General features: G+C 36.2%; 1 protein-coding gene across 3 annotated transcripts in view; it reads right to left on the bottom strand.

The window, feature by feature from the left end:
• TBCK (TBC1 domain containing kinase) overlaps positions 1-19182 on the bottom strand; it is a 97664-nt gene that overhangs the window by 52069 nt on the left and 26413 nt on the right. Inside the window, exons 4-19 of one of the 3 annotated variants that reach the window (XM_009695050.1) lie at positions 18808-18881; positions 17570-17711; positions 16256-16316; positions 14886-14947; positions 14133-14194; positions 13291-13439; positions 12176-12314; positions 10563-10662; positions 8559-8608; positions 8067-8196; positions 7109-7207; positions 5745-5807; positions 4750-4876; positions 4146-4196; positions 3341-3424; positions 73-158 (exon numbers count right to left, since the gene is read on the bottom strand). In XM_009695050.1, coding sequence (XP_009693352.1) covers positions 73-158; positions 3341-3424; positions 4146-4196; positions 4750-4876; positions 5745-5807; positions 7109-7207; positions 8067-8196; positions 8559-8608; positions 10563-10662; positions 12176-12314; positions 13291-13439; positions 14133-14194; positions 14886-14947; positions 16256-16316; positions 17570-17711; positions 18808-18881 — 1479 coding nt within the window. The remainder of the gene's footprint in view (positions 1-72; positions 159-3340; positions 3425-4145; positions 4197-4749; positions 4877-5744; positions 5808-7108; positions 7208-8066; positions 8197-8558; positions 8609-10562; positions 10663-12175; positions 12315-13290; positions 13440-14132; positions 14195-14885; positions 14948-16255; positions 16317-17569; positions 17712-18807; positions 18882-19182) is intronic. The other 2 variants (XM_009695051.1, XM_009695052.1) reach the window with 2 other exon arrangements.

The following is a 19182-nucleotide window of genomic DNA, read 5'->3' on the forward strand; positions in this document are numbered from 1 at the left end:
TTATCCTAGTCACCCTCATTTTCCATTTTTTACTTCCTTTCAACAATACTTACAAGAACCCTTAACACTTACATCTGGAATAAAACCAATTTCATTAAGGTGGTTACTCAGCTCTGGATCATGAAATGCAATCATCTGGGAAAACACCGTCAGGTATTCTGAAATGACAAGCAAATTCAAGATCATTGTCAAAACCACAAGCCACCACATGCTGCTAGTGCGTAACAGCTGTACAAAAGGAAGAACAATATTTTTTTAAATTTTTGTTTTAAACCGACAATAAACCAGCAAGTGAATACCACTACTGTCCTCCTTGTCTGTATTATATTCAATACAGAGGAAGAAATGTTTCATTTCTTTTCCTTACTACTTCTCAGTTTGGATTTTCAACAATGGTTTACTTAGTTCATACTCAGGTTGTGATGTATGTTCGACATGCAAAGTTAAAGACTTTTCAGTATAAGTATGAGCCACAAGATACCGATGGAAGCAAATCAGAACAAAATTGTTCTCCAAGAATTTTTAAGACCCAAACTGTTTCAGTGATACACAAAGTTTATACTCTTTAAATTACATTCTGTGTGGTTTCTTGTCTACGAAGTTAAATTTTGTAACCTGAAAGTTGAGGCTTTAAGGTTACCATTTCCATGATGAGTAACATCTTAACTTGTGTTTTTTGCAACAGATAAAGAGAAATACTTGTTGTAAAAGATGAAATTTATTACATCTTCAGCACAGCACATTAGGCTGATGGGTACAATTTCATTAATTTGTCTAAATAACACCTGCTTTTAATTGGAAGAGAAGCAGACAGCAGAACACAGACACAGATTTCTCTCTCTCTGTTCTGTCCACAATATCATATGCTTTGTTAGAAGGAAGATGAAGAAGCAATAACTTTGCAATTTTGTAACAGATGGCTAATTCCTTTTCCTCCATGCTCCCAAGACGACAGTACTTCGGGCCCAGACAGCTAGTTAAGGGGAGGAAGAGAGGCAGAGAATGTGAACCCTGCTCCCAGATCAGAACATGCTGACATCTCAATGCTCCACAGACTACTGTCCCCAAATATAAGACCCCAAACACCACGTCCACACAGCTCCACAAATTAGCCATCCATAGTTGCCATTGACTCCTTTAAAGTCTACTGTAAGGACTAGATGCCCACCACTGTCTCTTTTGGGGAGAACAAATTAATTCCCTATTACTCAGTTTGTCTTCATCACTGAAGTGGCAAAATTAAACTCCAATTCCACTGCTAAGAACAGAAGTGGCTCTGCTGGGATAATTCCATGCACAGACACCTTTAAGAACAGAAGTTGGTCTAAACATTCAGTTGTTTATAGACTCCTATCTTACTTAAATCTTGATTATCTGCACTCAAGCCCCTCTCAGGTTAAGCCAGGAAGTTAAGAACAATCACTCTGTAAAATAATTCTATTAGGACTGGAAATTTTAAAAGCTAATTCTGCCTCAGGAAGACTGAGAAACAATAATCTCGTCGTGAAAACACAAGAGAAACGAGCCACAGTCCTACTGCAAATTCTACTTGAAAGGATGCCTAATTGTCCAAGGTAAGTTGCAATAAAAATTAGGATCTCTTGAGCCTACTTCAGAATTTCACAACTTTTGCTTCAAGCTGCAAAGACAAAGCCACAGCACAATAAACCTCTTTGGAGGTTTCTGACATTTTTCGGAGTGCCAGCCTCTCCCCTCTGATACCGCATCTCTGTTATGCCACAGATGCCCTGGCAGCACTCAGCTGGGGAGTTAAGTGGGTAAACAGACCCATGCTGAGTTTTGTGTCACCAAGGCCAAACTGCTTTGGAGCTACTCCCATCTCTCACGTTTTCTCAGTTTCAAGCCAAAGTTATTCTTATTCACATGCGTACAAGTTAGGGACATAACTGAATCCATGCCTTAAATTCATACCACACTACGTGGTAATGATTTTTAAAAAGTGCATTTCTAAGGTCCATCTTACATCAGTTTTATTTCATGAAACAGCCAGTAATCACAAGTCAGGTATAGCAAACCAGTAATCCTATACATTCTTACATATTCAGCCATATGCTAATGAAAACAATTTCACAATTAGCTTCCCTGAAGCACATTAATTTTTGAAAATGAAGATTCGTGCCCATGATGGTTCTCTACAGATATACTACAGGTTGATAAACACCATCTTTATTTGACTAGCCAATCTCATAAAATATAATTACTGTGTGGGATTACATGGTTAATTAAGGGCCTGTTGAAAACACATAAATCTGCACAAAACCAAATTGCTTAGGTCCAGCCAATTGCTGTTGGTTAGAATTTTATTATATGAATTTTTGTTTTACATAATTGCGCATTCCATACCCAAAGCCCTTTAACTGCTCTTGCTTCCTGTTTCATGTAAGGAAATACATCTGATAAGTTTAGGACAAGCTCAGAAATGAGGTATGTTCAACTCTGCAGTTCGAAAGATTCCTCCCATCCGCCCCTACATGGGAGACACAAAGAAGCTAAGAAGCTAAAATTGCAGTAGGCAGTTAAATGATGCATTCTTAACACTTTCTTCCAGCCCAATAAAGCAGGGAAATTACATAGAATTTTCCTTTAAAACTGTGTTTACACATTGGTGTTTGACATAGGACCTAGAAAGGTTTAAATCAGAATACTGAAAGAATCCTAAAAGGTCCAGTCTCCCCGAGTCCTTGATGATGCCAGATGTTGCACAGAACGCTTACACTACTTTGGTTGTTGAAGACTGAACTATGGAGCATTATTCCTCAGGGTTCTCCAACTCCTGTCACGTATTGAATGATACTATCTTCAATTCAGTAAGAAATTCTCCTCAAATCCCTAACTATGTGAATGTCGTAATTTCCATTTTCCAAGGAGTCCCTAGTTTGTACTGTTCCTCCTCATTTTCCCCTCATTATCAAGACGGCTCCTGTAACAGAATGCTTTTGATCACCTGAAGGGTAGGTCTTTACAATCTAACACTGGAAACACTATTTCCTCATTTTACAACTTTGCATGATCAACTGACTCTTACCTTGGATATTACACAGAACATTTTTCAGTTTGGTTTTTGTGGTTTGTTTTTGTGTGTGTGTGCATTTGGGATTTTTCTCCTGCCTGAATCTTTACCCATTTATTTTGTTCCTATTTTTCTTGCACAGCTGTTGTTCTTATTCATGTAAAATAAAACTTTTGAAAGAAATAGGTATTTCTACAGTGTGATTCTAATTGTATTCCAATTTTACAGCCACTTGAAAAGGTGGATTTATATATCCAGAAATAATTCTGCTTCTCTTAGAATTACAAGAAAATAAAGGGACTTACTTACCTTGAATAACATGAGAATTATCCTTCAGAAAGAAATTATACAAATACTTGGGGATAAAAGCAGACATGCAGGCATATGCCAGAGCTGAAAGAATTAGAAAAACGGATGCAAATACAGAGGTAAAAACATAAGTACACCTAAAAAAATTCCTTATTAAGCAGGTAATAAGCATAAATACTTAAATTAATCTATACACAAAAATGATCGTATGCACAGTAGGTGTAAGAAGAGTCATTGTCCTAAGAAACTAGTTTTCCCACACACAGACTTTATATAAGAAAGCCAGGTGCGAGAGAATAGGAGATTGGACTAGACCTATTCTGAACAAAATTCATACTAAGATGATAAAGGCCACATATCCAAAGACAATCTGAGAAGCTTTCAGGCATTTAAGACCATCACCAACTTTTCCGAACAAAGCTAGTCTGACAGGTTAACAGATTAACAAATAATTCATTCACATTAAACAAGGCTGAACTACAGCTTCACTGAAAAAGACAAGTACTAGAGAAGTATTTCTCGCTTTTCTATAATCAAGATTATTTGTGCTTTTTAGTATATATTCATTATTGCACTTGGCAATAAACACGGGGTTTGAGCCCCTGCTTGAAGAGCAGTACATCACATACACTTTTCAAAAAACAACCATTTCTTTTGACTCGTGGCAACAAAAGCTTTAAATTTCCTTTGCAGCTATAGAAAGTTTCCATCTATAAGCGGGTGCACTCACATCTGTCTACAACTAGACACAGATGATCTGACAGACTGTGCTTCCCCTTCACCCCCCGCAGAAAAAGGTACTCACCTTCATTGTTAAAATTCAAGTACAGAAATGGTGCACACAGAGAGTCAAGACCTAAAAAGAAGAGCCGTGAAAAAATGGCATAAAGAGCTTATTTATTGTAACACACAAGATAAATTCATCAATTTATCATGAAAATTTGCATATTTAGTACTGATTATAATTCTGCAATGTCAAGCTTCACACGTAATGCTGAGAACAACCATGAAATCAAGGCATGAAAACAGACAGGACTTCAAATTGTTGAACTATAATGAAGTCAAGGCTTCCAAGAAATGCAATTTACCATCCCAAGAATGAACTCAGTAGCTTCTGCAGTTTTACCTTGGAACTGAACGGTAAGCAACAGACTGTTCTGTTTTTTTTAATAAAGTGACTGAATCTTAAGGATAAATATATAAGAAAGAGTGGGGCAATTTTGCATTACAAATTAAATGTACCTTATTACGATCTAAATTTGCAATAAGCCACATTCATTCTTCAAAAGAAACAGAAAGGAAGGCACTCAGAAAAAGCTTACACTGTAGGGGGGAAGAGGGGGAGGTATTTTTAAGGCAGTCATAGCTTTCCAGTTAATTATCTGACTTTGCCTACTAGTCAGACTCACCTTGCCAGTACACCAAATCAGGATGGGAAACAACCCAGGCCTTCAATACACGTCTAAACTTTGCATGACCCTCTGGTGATGACAGCAATTCATCATACTGATGGCAACGAGGAATATCAACTTCAATCTGCACCACAGCCAAGCATACAAAGAGAAATCAGGATAAGCGAGGTAGTACTACAGCAATCTTGCAACACTAGCGGTGGAAGTCAGCCAAAGAACACAGGTCAGACCACCATCATAAACACCATCTACTTCCTCCATCACTCTCAAAACCAAAACTGAAAGGGGACAGGGGACTCTAACAGCCCTGATAAAGATTAAAAATAGAGACAACATCTTTTTCCAGATTCGTATTTTTAAAGGGGCTCTAACCCTCGAAAAAGGCAGAAAGCAGATTACAGTTATAGTTTTTTTCTGACCCAACTTTTGGACTCATTTCAGGTGCTAACATTCACTTTGCTCTAAAGGATAATCAAATCGGAGTTCTCAGAACGTCAGACCCAATTTGATGGAAAATATTGCTTCACCCAGCCGAAAGGAACAGCTGTTGCTTGTGATGTCTTTTTATGTCTGGTAAGACTTCTTAGAAAACCAAATTTCTCAAGAACCCATTTCTGTGAAGCAAACCTCACCTTACAGGATCTCAGGGTACTCAGCATTATCTGGTACAAGGTCCAACAGGCACAACAAACATTTGATAAAAACAGGACTTTTAACAATACATCAGTAATATTGTTCACTACACCCTGCTGCTGCTATAGAAACAGTGATTCTGAAGTAAAAGAAGATTTCACTTTCCACGTGTTACAACATAACTTGGGTCAAACTACTTGTTCCTATCTGGTTTGCAAGATTCTTGCTACAGCAAAGACAAGGAGAATCCTTTTAGTAGTATCAGTCACATCTGCTGTGACAGGCAAACAACTGCAACTGGTAGAAAAGATCTTTGCATTACTTGAAGTGACAATATTTGATAACACTGTAAGTCTTACTTGTCTGTCTGTAGGAATCGGTGTGTCTTTATCAATGGCATCATATTTTGCTTGTATGGCACCCTAAATGTGGAAGAAGAATACTTGACTTTAGAAACCCCTTTCTAACATAAATGCATATTACATTGTACACGCTGACATACAGAGGATAACTATTTCTGTCAGGTGTTTTACTTAGCAACTTTTTCTTCCTGAAAAAATTTCCCAAAGCACAGAAAATTCTGACAGCTGAATTTTAACAAAACCATCTTTATTCTGTTAAAATTCAGGACACAGAGACATCCTCAGTACGATCTTTATGATTTTCAGTTGTTTATGCACAAAGCTATGTACTTGATACAGTTTTCCATTTTCAAGTTAAGAGATGCTCTCAATTTAAATTCAGTGCTCACCTCAGCCACTGGCAAGTGGCTTTTAGCATCATCTCTTAAAGGCCACTGAATCTAGCTGCCTGTTAATTAATATTGATATTACCAATACACACTACTCTTAAGTAGCCTGTCCTTGCACAAATCCCAAGACAGGCATGCTAACAAGTCCACTTTAATGTTATGGGATAGGGAATCACTACCTGAATTGTACAGACGGTAAGCTGATGAAGCATGAGAACCGACTCCTCTCCCAAGAAGCACACTACAACCCTGACCAGCAGTTGTTATTTACCTTTACAGCTTTTTTTTGGTCATATTATAAAGTACTCAGTAGATCACGTCCTAAGCTAAATATGCTAAATAACCTGGGATGTGTTATCTATAAGAACCTCTTTGCTGCACTACTGCAGATTGCAAGTAGGCTAGATGCAAAAGCTGGGTAGTCAAGCAATCTCTGTGAGGACTCCTCATTTCCGGGACATTCCTTTCTAGTCCTTTGTCCAACAGGGTTACATTTAATTTATTTATTCTCCAGCTTTTGGAGGAAGTGCATTGATTGGTAGATGAGAAAAAGACATTTAATATGTTTCATCCAGTTTTGCCCAACTATTGCTAACTGAAGCAGAAAGATTCTAACTGCATTTGTCAAAAACATTAAAAATTATACCCCAAAAATCTTTTAACTACCAATTGTATTTAAACAATCTAGCAGACTTTGGCTGTATGGGTAGTACTTTTCCACCCCATAATCGAAATTAAAGGCAGTCAAGTTTACATACATTCTCTGAAATCAAATAATATTAGAGACAAGAAGAAACTTTGTCTGACTTGTCTTTGTTCACACAATTTTATGACTCATTTTGTTTGAAATTCCAGTAATTCTACCTGCCAAATCTTCAAATCCATTCCAGCTTCCCGGTCAATCCCATTCCTATCCCATTCCCTCCCCAGTCAGTACTGCAACCTCTGCAAATGTCCTCCCATTACCCTTACCTCAACACCCAACAGGGCAGCCCAGGTCATGCCTCTCAGAAGAGGAGGGATGTCAACCCTAGCTTCTTTCCAAATTTGGTTTTTCTTATATGGGTAGGCCTTCAAAGAGAAGAGATTAACAGCAAAAAATGTTACCATACAACTGAAACAATTCAAATCCCAATCCTGGGACAGTCTTTCCCCCAAAAGGACAAAGGCTGTCAGCCTGAACAGTGAAGGCAAGTTTTACAACAAGTAAATTTCAATTCTAACCGGAAGGCCTGCATGGAGGACTACTGTTCAGTGTTAAAATACCCAGTCCTCATAAACGTATTCATGTGCTTTGGTATATACTGGATATATAAATTTACTAATCTGAATTTTTATTATAAGTTTTTTCTTCATTATATGTTTCTTTCCATATTCAACTTTGTTTTATTAAACATTTCTAGTTTATACCTTCCGAAGTACTGCACTTGATGATGTGCACCAGCACTCTCTCAATCTCAAGCAAGAATACATCTCTCTGCATAGATGTAAATTAGGGATTGGCATTTTCCCTCCTCAGTATAAACCCCGTATTACTGTAGCAATGCCACGTTAGAAAAGACTGGTATTGTTTCCAAGTACCTTACTGCTTGGAAATGCAGAAATGTTACAGGCATATTTATACCTATAATAGCTTAGTCTGTTATGAAATAAAGGATGCAGAAGTATTTTCTTCAGTAAATAACAGGTATTAGCAGCAGCTCTATTTTCATGTGCGTACTTTAAAATCTACTTTTATACTCACCACTACCGAAAAGACCTATTTCTCATATTTTTATTTTCAGTCATCTTATACTTCTGCAGGGTTTTCTTCCCCCCTTCCCACTGTGGTCTCTTGTATCTCTGCTTCCTTTTTCAATTACTTGGTCCTTTAAAAATCCTCTAATTAATAGACCAAATCCAATTATCCAGCATCAGTGAGATTCCATACCTTCAACAGCCTGTCAAACAGGACAATTCTATTTAGCTGGTACTCTGTGTCCCTCTCCCGGATGATCAGAGGAAGACTAGCAGCTGCAGACAACTCATTACTACTGTTTGAATGAGGTAAAGTTGACTGGCTGGAAAAAGAGTTAGGATAGTAGAAGTGAACAGCAAGAAATACAAATCACTGTGAAAAAAATGAATATCCTGTGATGCATTTCTAAGTCAGAAACAAGCATAAATGGATAATTTTGAATATTCAGTACAAATAGTTGATTTCCAGAACAGAGAAAGAGGCTAGGATTCTCAGTTTGGTATCAGGGCCCTAAATCCACCAGTGCAAAGCACTTATCAGCTCTTGTTGACTTTAAGAGCCAGACAAGGACACGTTAGGTTCGCTTTTGGAAGACCATGGTGTCTAGCTATGCAGTGTGCCACTCAAACTTCACAACTGAAAATTCAGTCCCTTATATATGTACAAAATTACACACACACTTACTCATCTTCAAGCAATGGATAAAATGCTTCTCCACCAACATCTTTCAGTCTCTGAAATAAAGAATAAAAATAACTCATTACCAGAATGCTGCTCAGAATTCAAGTGGAAATATGTAGTGGAATACAGAAACTATTAATTAGCAATTCATTTGCCAAATTTAGTAGCTTACCTTGAGACCTGAGCATTAGCTCACTCCCCCATCAACAAAGAAACATACAGACTTTAACACAAAAACCTTTCACTAATGCAGGCTTTTTGAATTGATAGAAGTTCTCCTGCCTAAAGATAACGCTCATCTCATTCACAAACCTATTTCCACACAAAAAATAGCTTCTGTGGGCTATGGATTAATAGATCAACAGTATTACATAGTTCTTTTTCTTTTGCTCATTTTTCTACATGGACTTCCTCTCCAAGTAGTTACAAGGCAACGGCACAACTTGGTTTTATGTTTTTAATCAGTTCAAGAGTTGTGCAAATTGAGTTCTTTTTAGTAGCAGCATCTGAAAGCTGCACAGAAATACAGACACTCTCTGGAAAGGTGACAGACAAACACGCCTGGACTTTTGCCTGAAGTTTTCAGACATCTTTGGTGCATCGTGATTAATGTTTAATATCATCCTCCCTGCAGTGCTCTGTTTTGCAGTTCAATCCCTGACTTAAAGGCATACGGCACACAGCCTGTTCCTCCTGGGATTGACAGAACAGTTCATTCTCAGTTCATTCAGTACCGATCCTCTTTGATTATAAGCATCACACTCTGCTCTATAAAAGGTGTTTGAAGAATGGCATACGTTTAGAAATTTATTTCATCTAACACTGCAAGGTTCAGGCTTGCATCTTCCCCAAAATGAAACTTCAGTATACATTTATTTGCTGCTGTATTTATAGAAGTAGGCAGTGATATCCGAAATTACAGATTAAAAAGCTTAAAAAAAGCCTTAAAAGCTGCCCTTTTGTAGGAAGAACAGTAGAAGCTGCAGTGCATTACCTCTAAAACAGCTGTTGCATATCTTTAACCTCCATTCCACCTGCCAAACCCCACCAACCAAGCAAACAAAATAACCCAGTTCTTTGGTCTGTGTTCATGCATTTGTGTGAAGTAATGCAAAGTTCTACTGAAGAAATATGTTTACAGTGTTTGCTACACTGCCCCAAAAATTAACATAAGAGATCAAGACTTCAGGAGTCACCTTCCTGTCTGTATTAACCTCTGTAATCATAGGGAAAGGTTTTTTATAAAGACTGTGACAGAATTGCATTCGCTACTATAAAAAGCAAGCTGCAAACAGTGCAGCATAAATTTCTAATTCTACAGCAATAAAGCTCTACATGTGCAAAAATACATGAACAATTAACATTTCAGTGACATGCGGTAAATCTTGTAATTGATCATGACATCAGGCAAAATTACGAGTTATCATATGTTGATTTTTCCACTGAAGATGGAAGAAAAGTGCATTACTGCATTTTGGCAAAACGGTTTGAAGTGATCTTTTGAACTAGTTGTTTAAAAGCTATCTATTCCAAAGATTCGTAATTAACTACTGGAAACTCGGCATCCAACTTTAAGGATAAAGCCTCTAAGGAGCTGCAACTGAATTGAGTTAATCTTTCTTTTGAGTATTGTGAGCCACCTACAGACAGGAATTAAAGAATGCAAGAAGACACTCACTGTCCAGTTAGTTCAGCAAACGTGGAGAACATCAGGTACTACAGAACTATTTGGGCTACACCAGAACAAAGCAGGTAACAAAAATAAGTAAAGGGAGGGACACAGGAAGGAGATGAAGGGACAGAACACAGATCATAATTAGTAAGCTTTTGCAGGCAAAGTAATTTAATAGCATAAGTCAGAATCTGACTCAGGTGCCAAGAATCCTTCTCTTGGAATCAATAACACTGTCATTTGTAGGAACAGTAGTTCTAAGCTGCTGTTCCACATTCCCTTTAAACAAATGTTTCTGCAATGAAGACATAAGAACAAGTGCACTATATTCTTACGTTTCGGAGTTGGCACAGAGACAAAGTCACAGTTGTGTCATCTAGGAGGGAACTTCTATCTCGTCCTTGCCCAAAGCTCTCACCATCTTCTAATAAAAAGCTTCAAAAGAAAGGGGAAAAAAAATCAGGTTATTTTATAACATAAGACTTGAGTTAGAGAAAAAAAGAAAATTCTTACATCAATCAGTTTCCTCTTTAAAACAAAATACTAGCTCTTAGAAGTATACTGTATTGACTCTGTTTTGCATGAAACCTACTATCAAGGGAATGTAAAATCACCCTAAATTATTCAAACAGTTTTTGTTGTAAAAAGGCACATTTTAGGTTTTCTAGAACATTGGTTTGCACACAAAGGAAGAGTAATGAGATATGGGATTAATATTCCCTTTTATTACTTGACCTGGCACAGACCAGGACTGCCATTTACTGTGAGAAGCAAAAATAAAACATTATTGTCCTATGAAAGTCATTTCCCACCATGACAACAACCAAGCAAAAGTCTGACCCACACCTTTTCTGTTGCAGTCCATCTAAGGATACAAATGCATGAAAGAAAGAGCATACACAAATTGTCTATGTGGTGATTTTTTAAAGCAGACAACATGAAACTGATTTCCAGAAATTAAGCTAACATTCTCAAGTATCACTTAGAAGATGGAGTTAGATTGCATTTTTGAAATTAATACCTCATCTTCAAGATAGATGGTATGAGGAAAAACGTTTTCCCCTCATAATTCAAAAGCACATGCATTCACTTATGGGTACAGAAATAGGCAATCCTCAAAATCTCACACTAATTTGGCCACCAAAATATCACTTAAAATCTAGCTGCGTCTTTTTTTTTTTTTTTTTCCTCAAAATCTCACACTAATTTGGTCACCAAAATATCACTTAAAATCTAGCTGTGTCTTTTTTTTTTTTTTAAACGGTACTGCATTTTGGCTGTACACTGACTTCATGTGTTTTAAAAAACTCAGAACCAGCAAACTGATCTATATCGACACATAATTATGCTTATTAAGATCAGACTGTAGGATTAAAACAAGAATATACTACATAAAATTGCAATGTGTGCAGCAGAAAAGTACTAATGACTAAAATGCTGTCACAGAATTATAAATCATAAAACTAAGCATTTAAAAAAAATAAATGTAATCAGCTGATCTGCCGAGTAATTGAGTTGACCATTCAGCACTCCTGCACTGTGAAAGGGAATTCAGAATATGAGTATTTGCTACAGAATGTATTAAATTCAATTACAATTACAAATATGCTGTCAAAACACAGAGTGACATTTTTACCAAAACCTAATGCTACTGGCAAGTGTGCTAAATAGGGACTTCCAGTTCAGTATTTTGCACTTCACCTACATTTCTTCAAATTTCAGAAAGCAATATGAAGTGCAGGTAGGCAACAGCTATAAGGCATTCAAATAATGCCTTAAATTGGGTAAGAGGGGAAGTGACATGATTTCCTGCTGTTCAAGAACACTATTTTCAATATTTTTCACACATACAGACCTTGAAACTAAAAATCAAACCAAAATGTTCTCCCAGAATCACTGTCCTTCTCCACCCATCCTCCTTTCCCTTAAAGCGCTCTTCCTTCCTTACTTGGGAAGCGTGCAGACAGGTGGCTTTGATCGAATGATTTCCTTGTTGACAAGTTCTTTCTCCAAGTCTCCTCCAGCCAAACACCAGAGATAATAAACCTCTTCAATTGATCTTTCTGCTAGGTAATCACTATCTTCGTCTATTAGAAGAAACCACATAAAAATGACTCACAGCTTTTTAGGCAGCTTGTACTTCTTCCTACCACTCTAAACACATATTGTTGAAAACAAACAAACAAACAAAACAATTATGCTTGAAAGGTCCTAGACCTTACTGTGAAGTTAGAGGAAAAGCGATCTTCCCTTTGTAAGTGCATTTAGGAAGATTTAAGGAAAGAACAGATGGGCAGAAGTCAGAAAAAAGCAAATATTTCTGCAGTTTGCCTCTGTGCCAGAAAATAGAACCAATTAGATAAATACATTGAAGTGTGGACTTTTGCTTCCTGTGTGTCTTTTAAAAAAAAAAAAAAACACAACAAGAAAACCCCAAAAAAACCTCACAACCTAAGCACTATTTTGTACACAACACAGTGCTAAGAGTAAAAATAAGAAACTAGTGATACATACTGAGGAGTTATCTATCTTCCCTTCATATACCATATCCATACTAACAAGGCATAAAATCTTAGTCTCCAAAAATTGTATAATGAGATTTTCTAAACACACAGAAATATCTGAGTTCACAAGAAAAAGTTAACGAGGACTCAAGAGCGGTAACGCTTTCAGCATACTGTAGTTTTAAACTTAGAAAAGTTGTCTTTTGTGCTAGAATGTGACCTCTTTCACAATGATTTAGTTTTCCAGTACTTCCAAAAATCATCTCACACTACGATCCAGCAGAATTCAATTATCAATTCACAACACACCTTAGTGGAAAAAAACCCACCAAACTACCTTGTAGATGCACATGTCCAAATTCTAAAGGCAAAAGATGGTATTGATATTCCAAGTTGGACTTGAATACTAACAATAACTATTTATTCCCTGAGATTGAAGCACAGAATGTAGTATGGTAACATTTAACTGTTTCTCTCCAACAAAGTATTCAAAGAAAATGCAAAAACATTTTATTTTCCTTCCCCTTCCAATGACATTTATCCCACTACCTGCTTTTACCTTTACATAATTGACTTATGTCTTCAGGAAGCGTTAAATTAGCACACCTTGGAGAAGACGAGAACAGACCAACAGGTTTGTGGAAAAGAGGATATACTGAGGATACTTCACTGAACAAACTGTCATGCAGCAATTCCTCTGGAGTTGGCCTTGAATCAAGAAAAGAGAATAAAACACTAAGATCAAAGTGATTCCAAAAATGTTCATTTCAGCAAGAAACGTCCCCAGTAACAAATATTAGCAAGTTATTTTAAATTATATTGGATTTCAGAAATTTTATCAGTAAAAAGTCTACCAATTTTGTTCAATTCATGATGCATAACACATCACATAGTCTGTTTATAGCCCAAGTTCAGATCTCACTTTCATTTAATGTACATAGCAACGATTTTTTTAATTTCCCTTTAATTCCTCTAAGCAGAGATGGAATGTAAAGCCTTGATTAAAGAACAAAAGCATACTTCAGTTTTCAGAAGAGAGTTGTGGTGGACTGACATAATGAAAAAGTACTCTGAAAGAAAATATTTGAAGAAAGCAACCTTAATTCTGGCTACAACAGAACTATAGTAACCACCACCAACTTCCAGACAGGGAATCAGTAAAAGCTATGAACTCAGAACTACAAATGCCTGAATAGTTTTTTCCTCAAAATACTCAGATTCAGTCTCAACGTTTTGCACACTCTCCCCAATTCTTTTCCTTCAAATACTAAAAAGCAACAAAACCAAGAATTTCTTATAGGTAGCACAAATCTTCAGTATTTCAAAAAAGTTTCAGCAACTGGTTTTCTAATTTCATAGTATCCCAGCAGAGATTACTAGGCATTTGGACTGAATACTTGCCTCTTAGAAGGTTGGAATGTAAGGCATTTCTTTAGTAGAGCTATGATATTTTCAGAAAGGTCCTGGAACGCAAGAGAAATATGGAGGAGGTCTGTTTATTACCGTCTTAATTCAGCAAGCCACTTAGCTCATATTTAACTTTTAACACACAGGCTATTCCTTTGAGGGCAGTAAAACTTCACACCTACACATATGAGGTTAGCTGCGTCAGACCAAAATGCTGGGGAAGTAACTCTTCTCACCTCCCAACCCTGCATTCGCTTTGGGGAAAAAAAAAAAAAAAGAAAATCTGAAAAATTTCCAATGTATGCGGTTTTTTATTTTTTAATGTAGATATTCTGTAACTAGCTTGAAACAACGCAGTACCTCAAAACTGCCTTCTGCTAATCCTTTTACACAATGTCTCAAGATATACAGACACTAAAATTCAGTGATTAATTTTGGGGGTGGGGAGGACTTGAACTGTATACACCTACATTATCAGAATGTGTAAAGTGGACCACACAGAAGACTAAATTTCTAGAAGAAAAATACTTAACTCCCAAGACTCTAAAGAAAATGTATTAACTTATTAAACTATCCAGAAAGTATATTTGAAAGGATCTTAGATATGTAGTTTAGACTTCAAAATTTTTCCTTATACTGCAATACATCAAGTGACCAAATAAGTTAAAAAAAAGAGTGAAATACTACGCAATAATAATAAAATATTTTGGGTAAGACAGCATAGAAGAGCAAACTAGTTCCACAAACCTTAATAATATCAAGGCAACCATGTTCTTCAGCCAATACAGTTACAATATCATCTACACAGCCTTTGAAAAACAAACAGAACAATAAGAAGTTAGACTATGAAAAAGTGATACCAATTGAACAGGATATCAAATAAAACCTTAGCCCAATTAAAAGCACTTAACTTTGGCTTTTTATTTACATTGCCACATCACTTGAAAGTGAATTCTCAAAATTAGAAACGAAAACTATTATTATCACCTATGCAGACAGAAAATTGAAGCCTAAGAAAGTTAAGTAGCACATCTAATTTAACAGTGAAAATATTTTTGCAGGCTTAGTAAATCCAGAGTGTCACTCTCTGCCAAATAAATTAAAACAGTCTCTCCACTTATTAAAAAAAAGTCCCTGAAAGAACTTAAAAATACCTGCATATAGAAGTTCAAAGTAATTTTCATTTTGTTGTTACTTGCAGACAATACTAGCAGTATTTCATAACTTGTTTTCAACATATTATTAAGGAAATAATTCCCAAGTCAGGACATGAATGTTTTTCAGTGGATAAAGTTTATCAATAATTTGCATTCAACTTGAAGGGGACTAAAATGCTTCGCAAAGCTTTGTTAACAAATCACTTACCAAAACAGTCAGAATTTCAGCACCCAAGCACTAACTGCTAAATGAAAAAGATGCTTCTACTGTCAGTAACTAACTTAAACAGCGTTACGCTCTGCTCTGGATAATAACTTATTGATAAAGTTTCAAATTGCAAATTCACACTCTTCTCCTCCTCCACGGTTTATACATAAACCGCACAAGAAATCTAGTTTTAAAAGACACAAAATAGTCCCACTTCCAGACTCATCTACATTAAGCACAAATTCCATGTCTACAGTAATGTTTTATAGTCTGTAGGTGAAGCCAGAAACAAAACCCTGGATCCAGTAATATGCTTTTCAGCTCTCTTTTTATTTTCTGTTTTCCTATTTGAGTCCTGCTTCTCCCTGCTCAGGATTCGGTATACAACCACTGCTACTGCAGGGACATTTTTCTTTAGTGTCATACAATTCCTAACTCATTTGAGAAACCTCCCGCCACACCAAACAACAAACAATCATCAAAACGACAATCTTTCCTGAGCATGTTTTTTTATAGTTTGCCCTTACTCTAACACACTCATAGTTCTTCTGTTAAGTTATTTTTCCTGGCACTCACCTCTGTACCTTCCCTAGACAAGCAACCATGCTTCAAATGTCTATTTATTTCTGGAGATGAAAGCTGACAAAGGCAAAGTACCTTAGGTCTGAACATCACAAGCTGACTAGCCTGTAAAGCTCTAACTACAGAACTGCTTGGAAACTTGAAAAAAAATTGATTTTTGTGCTACTTACCTAACATAATTATAAATTTCAATCTTTCTGCTATGTCCAAACTCTGGAATAATTTTCTCCCCTAAATGAATAACAAAATCAAATCAACAGTTGAATGCTACTACATAAAAATATTTAGATAGTATACACACCCATCGATATACAAAGACAGTGAAATAAGCTTCTACACTTTAGTTTTAGATTTCAGAAAACTATCTGTTAGAAAGGAAAACATTATTTACCCCAACTATAGCAAAAACAGTTTTATTCCGTCAAAAAGAAAAAATGTATCATTTATAACATCTCTTAACTGGAACAAATGCAAAACTAAAAGAAAATAGGAGAAAAAAAAGTCCCAAGCTGCCTTAGCAACCTACAGGTTCATTATTAATTCAGTAACAGGCTTTCAAAAACTGGTTTGGTTTTTTTTCCCCCAATGTGAGCACAAAGGTAATTAATTACTCGTATTATTGCACAGTGCTTTTGAAAAGTAATTTGAAAGTCCCTTTAAAAGTGTTTCAAGAAATATCATTATTGTATTTTTAAGAAAATGTACTTATTCAAGAGAATAAATAATGATCTATGAACACCATGCAAATTTATAGAAGAGTAGAATATACAAAAGGCGACTATTTCCAATGTCCTCATCTAATCACTATATAAACCAGGTTCTTGACCATGCAATTGTCTGACAATCTAGTTATCTTATATAACAAGACTAAATATCAATATCAAGGTATTTGCTAGATCATACCTCCCTACAGAATGTTGCTGTCTTTGAATGAAAGAAGTCCAGTTTAACATATACAAATAGTAAAGATTATGCTGTCATAATTTATTTCAACTTCTAGAGTCAAATAAGCATTTTCAAATAACCCTCAATTCTGTACAGAAGCTCTTTAAACTCTGGCAATAAGGCAGTCTCCTTTCTCTTCCTCTCCGTGAAACTTTATTAGTTTCTCATAGTTTCCAAGGAGAATGACAGCATGACTGCAATGGTTATTTCATGCTTAAAAGTACAATTAAACCAAAAAATTATCCAGAGAGACTTCTTGGTTCAGAAGCTATTCCTCACTAAGAATTCAATCACGCTATCACATCGTTGTGGGTTAACAGGCAGTTGCCCTTCATGGTTAACACATACACTCCCATCAAGCCAATACGCAACCTACTACCTGAATCACCACCAATACCGTCCAGGTAGGAATGCTAACATAGTCTGATATTCAGACTCGAGTGGCAAGCAAAGTGCCATTAACCCCATACTTAAGAGCAACCAAGTTAATGTAACTGTTCCCCAAGCATCACAATCAAGAGAATTATCCTCTTACATACCATGCAAAGCTCAAACAATATTATACCAAGAGACCACAGATCAGATTTAGGGCCAGAAGGCAGAGGCTTCTCACACTGAGTATGATCACTTGGTTTGACTATTCCCTGTGCAATTACTTCAGGTGCCAGATATGATGGGTACCTAGAAAGATGCAGCAACATTAAGTAACATCCTGTCTGTTCAAAAAAAAAAAAGGTACCTTTCAGTTACAGTAATCAAAATAATTTTGCATTCTGAGAAACTAGAATTCATAGCAATGCAGATTTGTTCTATTTTATTCGGTAAAAAACTACACATTGTAGGAAAGTTTCAATCCAGTTGCAAAATATCTAGTGCCTACTATATAAAAGGTCAAATCTTAATCACTAGCTCTGTCTTTTTGTGAGAGGAAATAGCAGCTTTCAAGATAGTATAATATCTCAAAGAAAACGTATATTGAATTTCAGCACTACTACATTAAATAAATGTATCCTAGACCTGAATTTGGGGCAGTGGCAGTATTCCCCTCCATTGACAGCGTTCCCATCAAATAACTTTTGAAACAAAAAGAAACAAAAGGTGTTGAGAATATATTCTACCTGCTGCTAGATAATTTAAAAATAACATTATCACTTTTTCTGTCAACAATTCATTATAATACTTAAAAAAATCTGAAATCACCTTTCAAAGGGAAACATCATTACTTCTATTGGACACGTCTTTAAGAATCAGCTCAGTATTTCAATTGTAAACAACGTGATACCTCAAAAAAACCAAAAAGTGGCAAGGAAACACTGCAACAAAGCATGTCACCTTGGCTAGACAGTAAGCTCACTTGAAAATAAATTACAAAATGATAAAGAGACAAGAGGGCTATAATGGTCTGCAATAGCGAAGCACTGATTGTGCTTTTTCCTAAATTTGAAATTAGATTGTACCTCCAGAATCCCAGTCACAGGGAACTACCAGCATTTGAAGGCAAATCTAGGCAATAAGGACCGACATCACATAGTTAAAGTAACATGCTTGCATGGTACCCATTCTTTGTTTTTCATTAATTTCACCTAGTCAGGTGATAACCTCTTCAGTGACATTATCAGAAGTTTCAGTCTAAGGAGTGTATGCAACAGATATGAATTAAAACAGCAACATATAATCTGTGCATACAACACTTTTTTGAAGATGATTCCACAAAACAAGTGTATTTTCTGCAAAAATGCATCCCTGAGATATTTGTATCGTGGAGCTACATCCTTACCCGATAGGAAAATCAACATCAACACCTTGAGCAGTCATATGGTAGAGGCCAAATTTAGCCAACTTCACATGTCCCTGAAAAGAGGAAAAAAAAAAAAGAAATGATCAAGGCCAGCAGAATCCAACACTGGAAGAAAAAAAAAAAAAATAATTTTTTTCAAGTTGCATTAGCTGTCAGAAGACAGTTACCTACAAAAACGCTTCTGTCTCATCTATTACACAGAACCCCACTGCAAGTTAATAGGTGCTTATTTCTAATGCTTTTACTTTCCAAAAGCATTAAGTAATCATCTTGTTTAGAACACACAAGAAAATCAGAACTTCCTAAGCTACGGTATATTTTCAGTAAACTAAAAAGGCTTAAATACTTTATTGA

This window comes from Cariama cristata, unplaced genomic scaffold, assembly GCF_000690535.1.
Source record: "Cariama cristata isolate BGI_N322 unplaced genomic scaffold, ASM69053v1 scaffold4882, whole genome shotgun sequence".
NCBI lineage: Eukaryota > Metazoa > Chordata > Aves > Cariamiformes > Cariamidae > Cariama > Cariama cristata.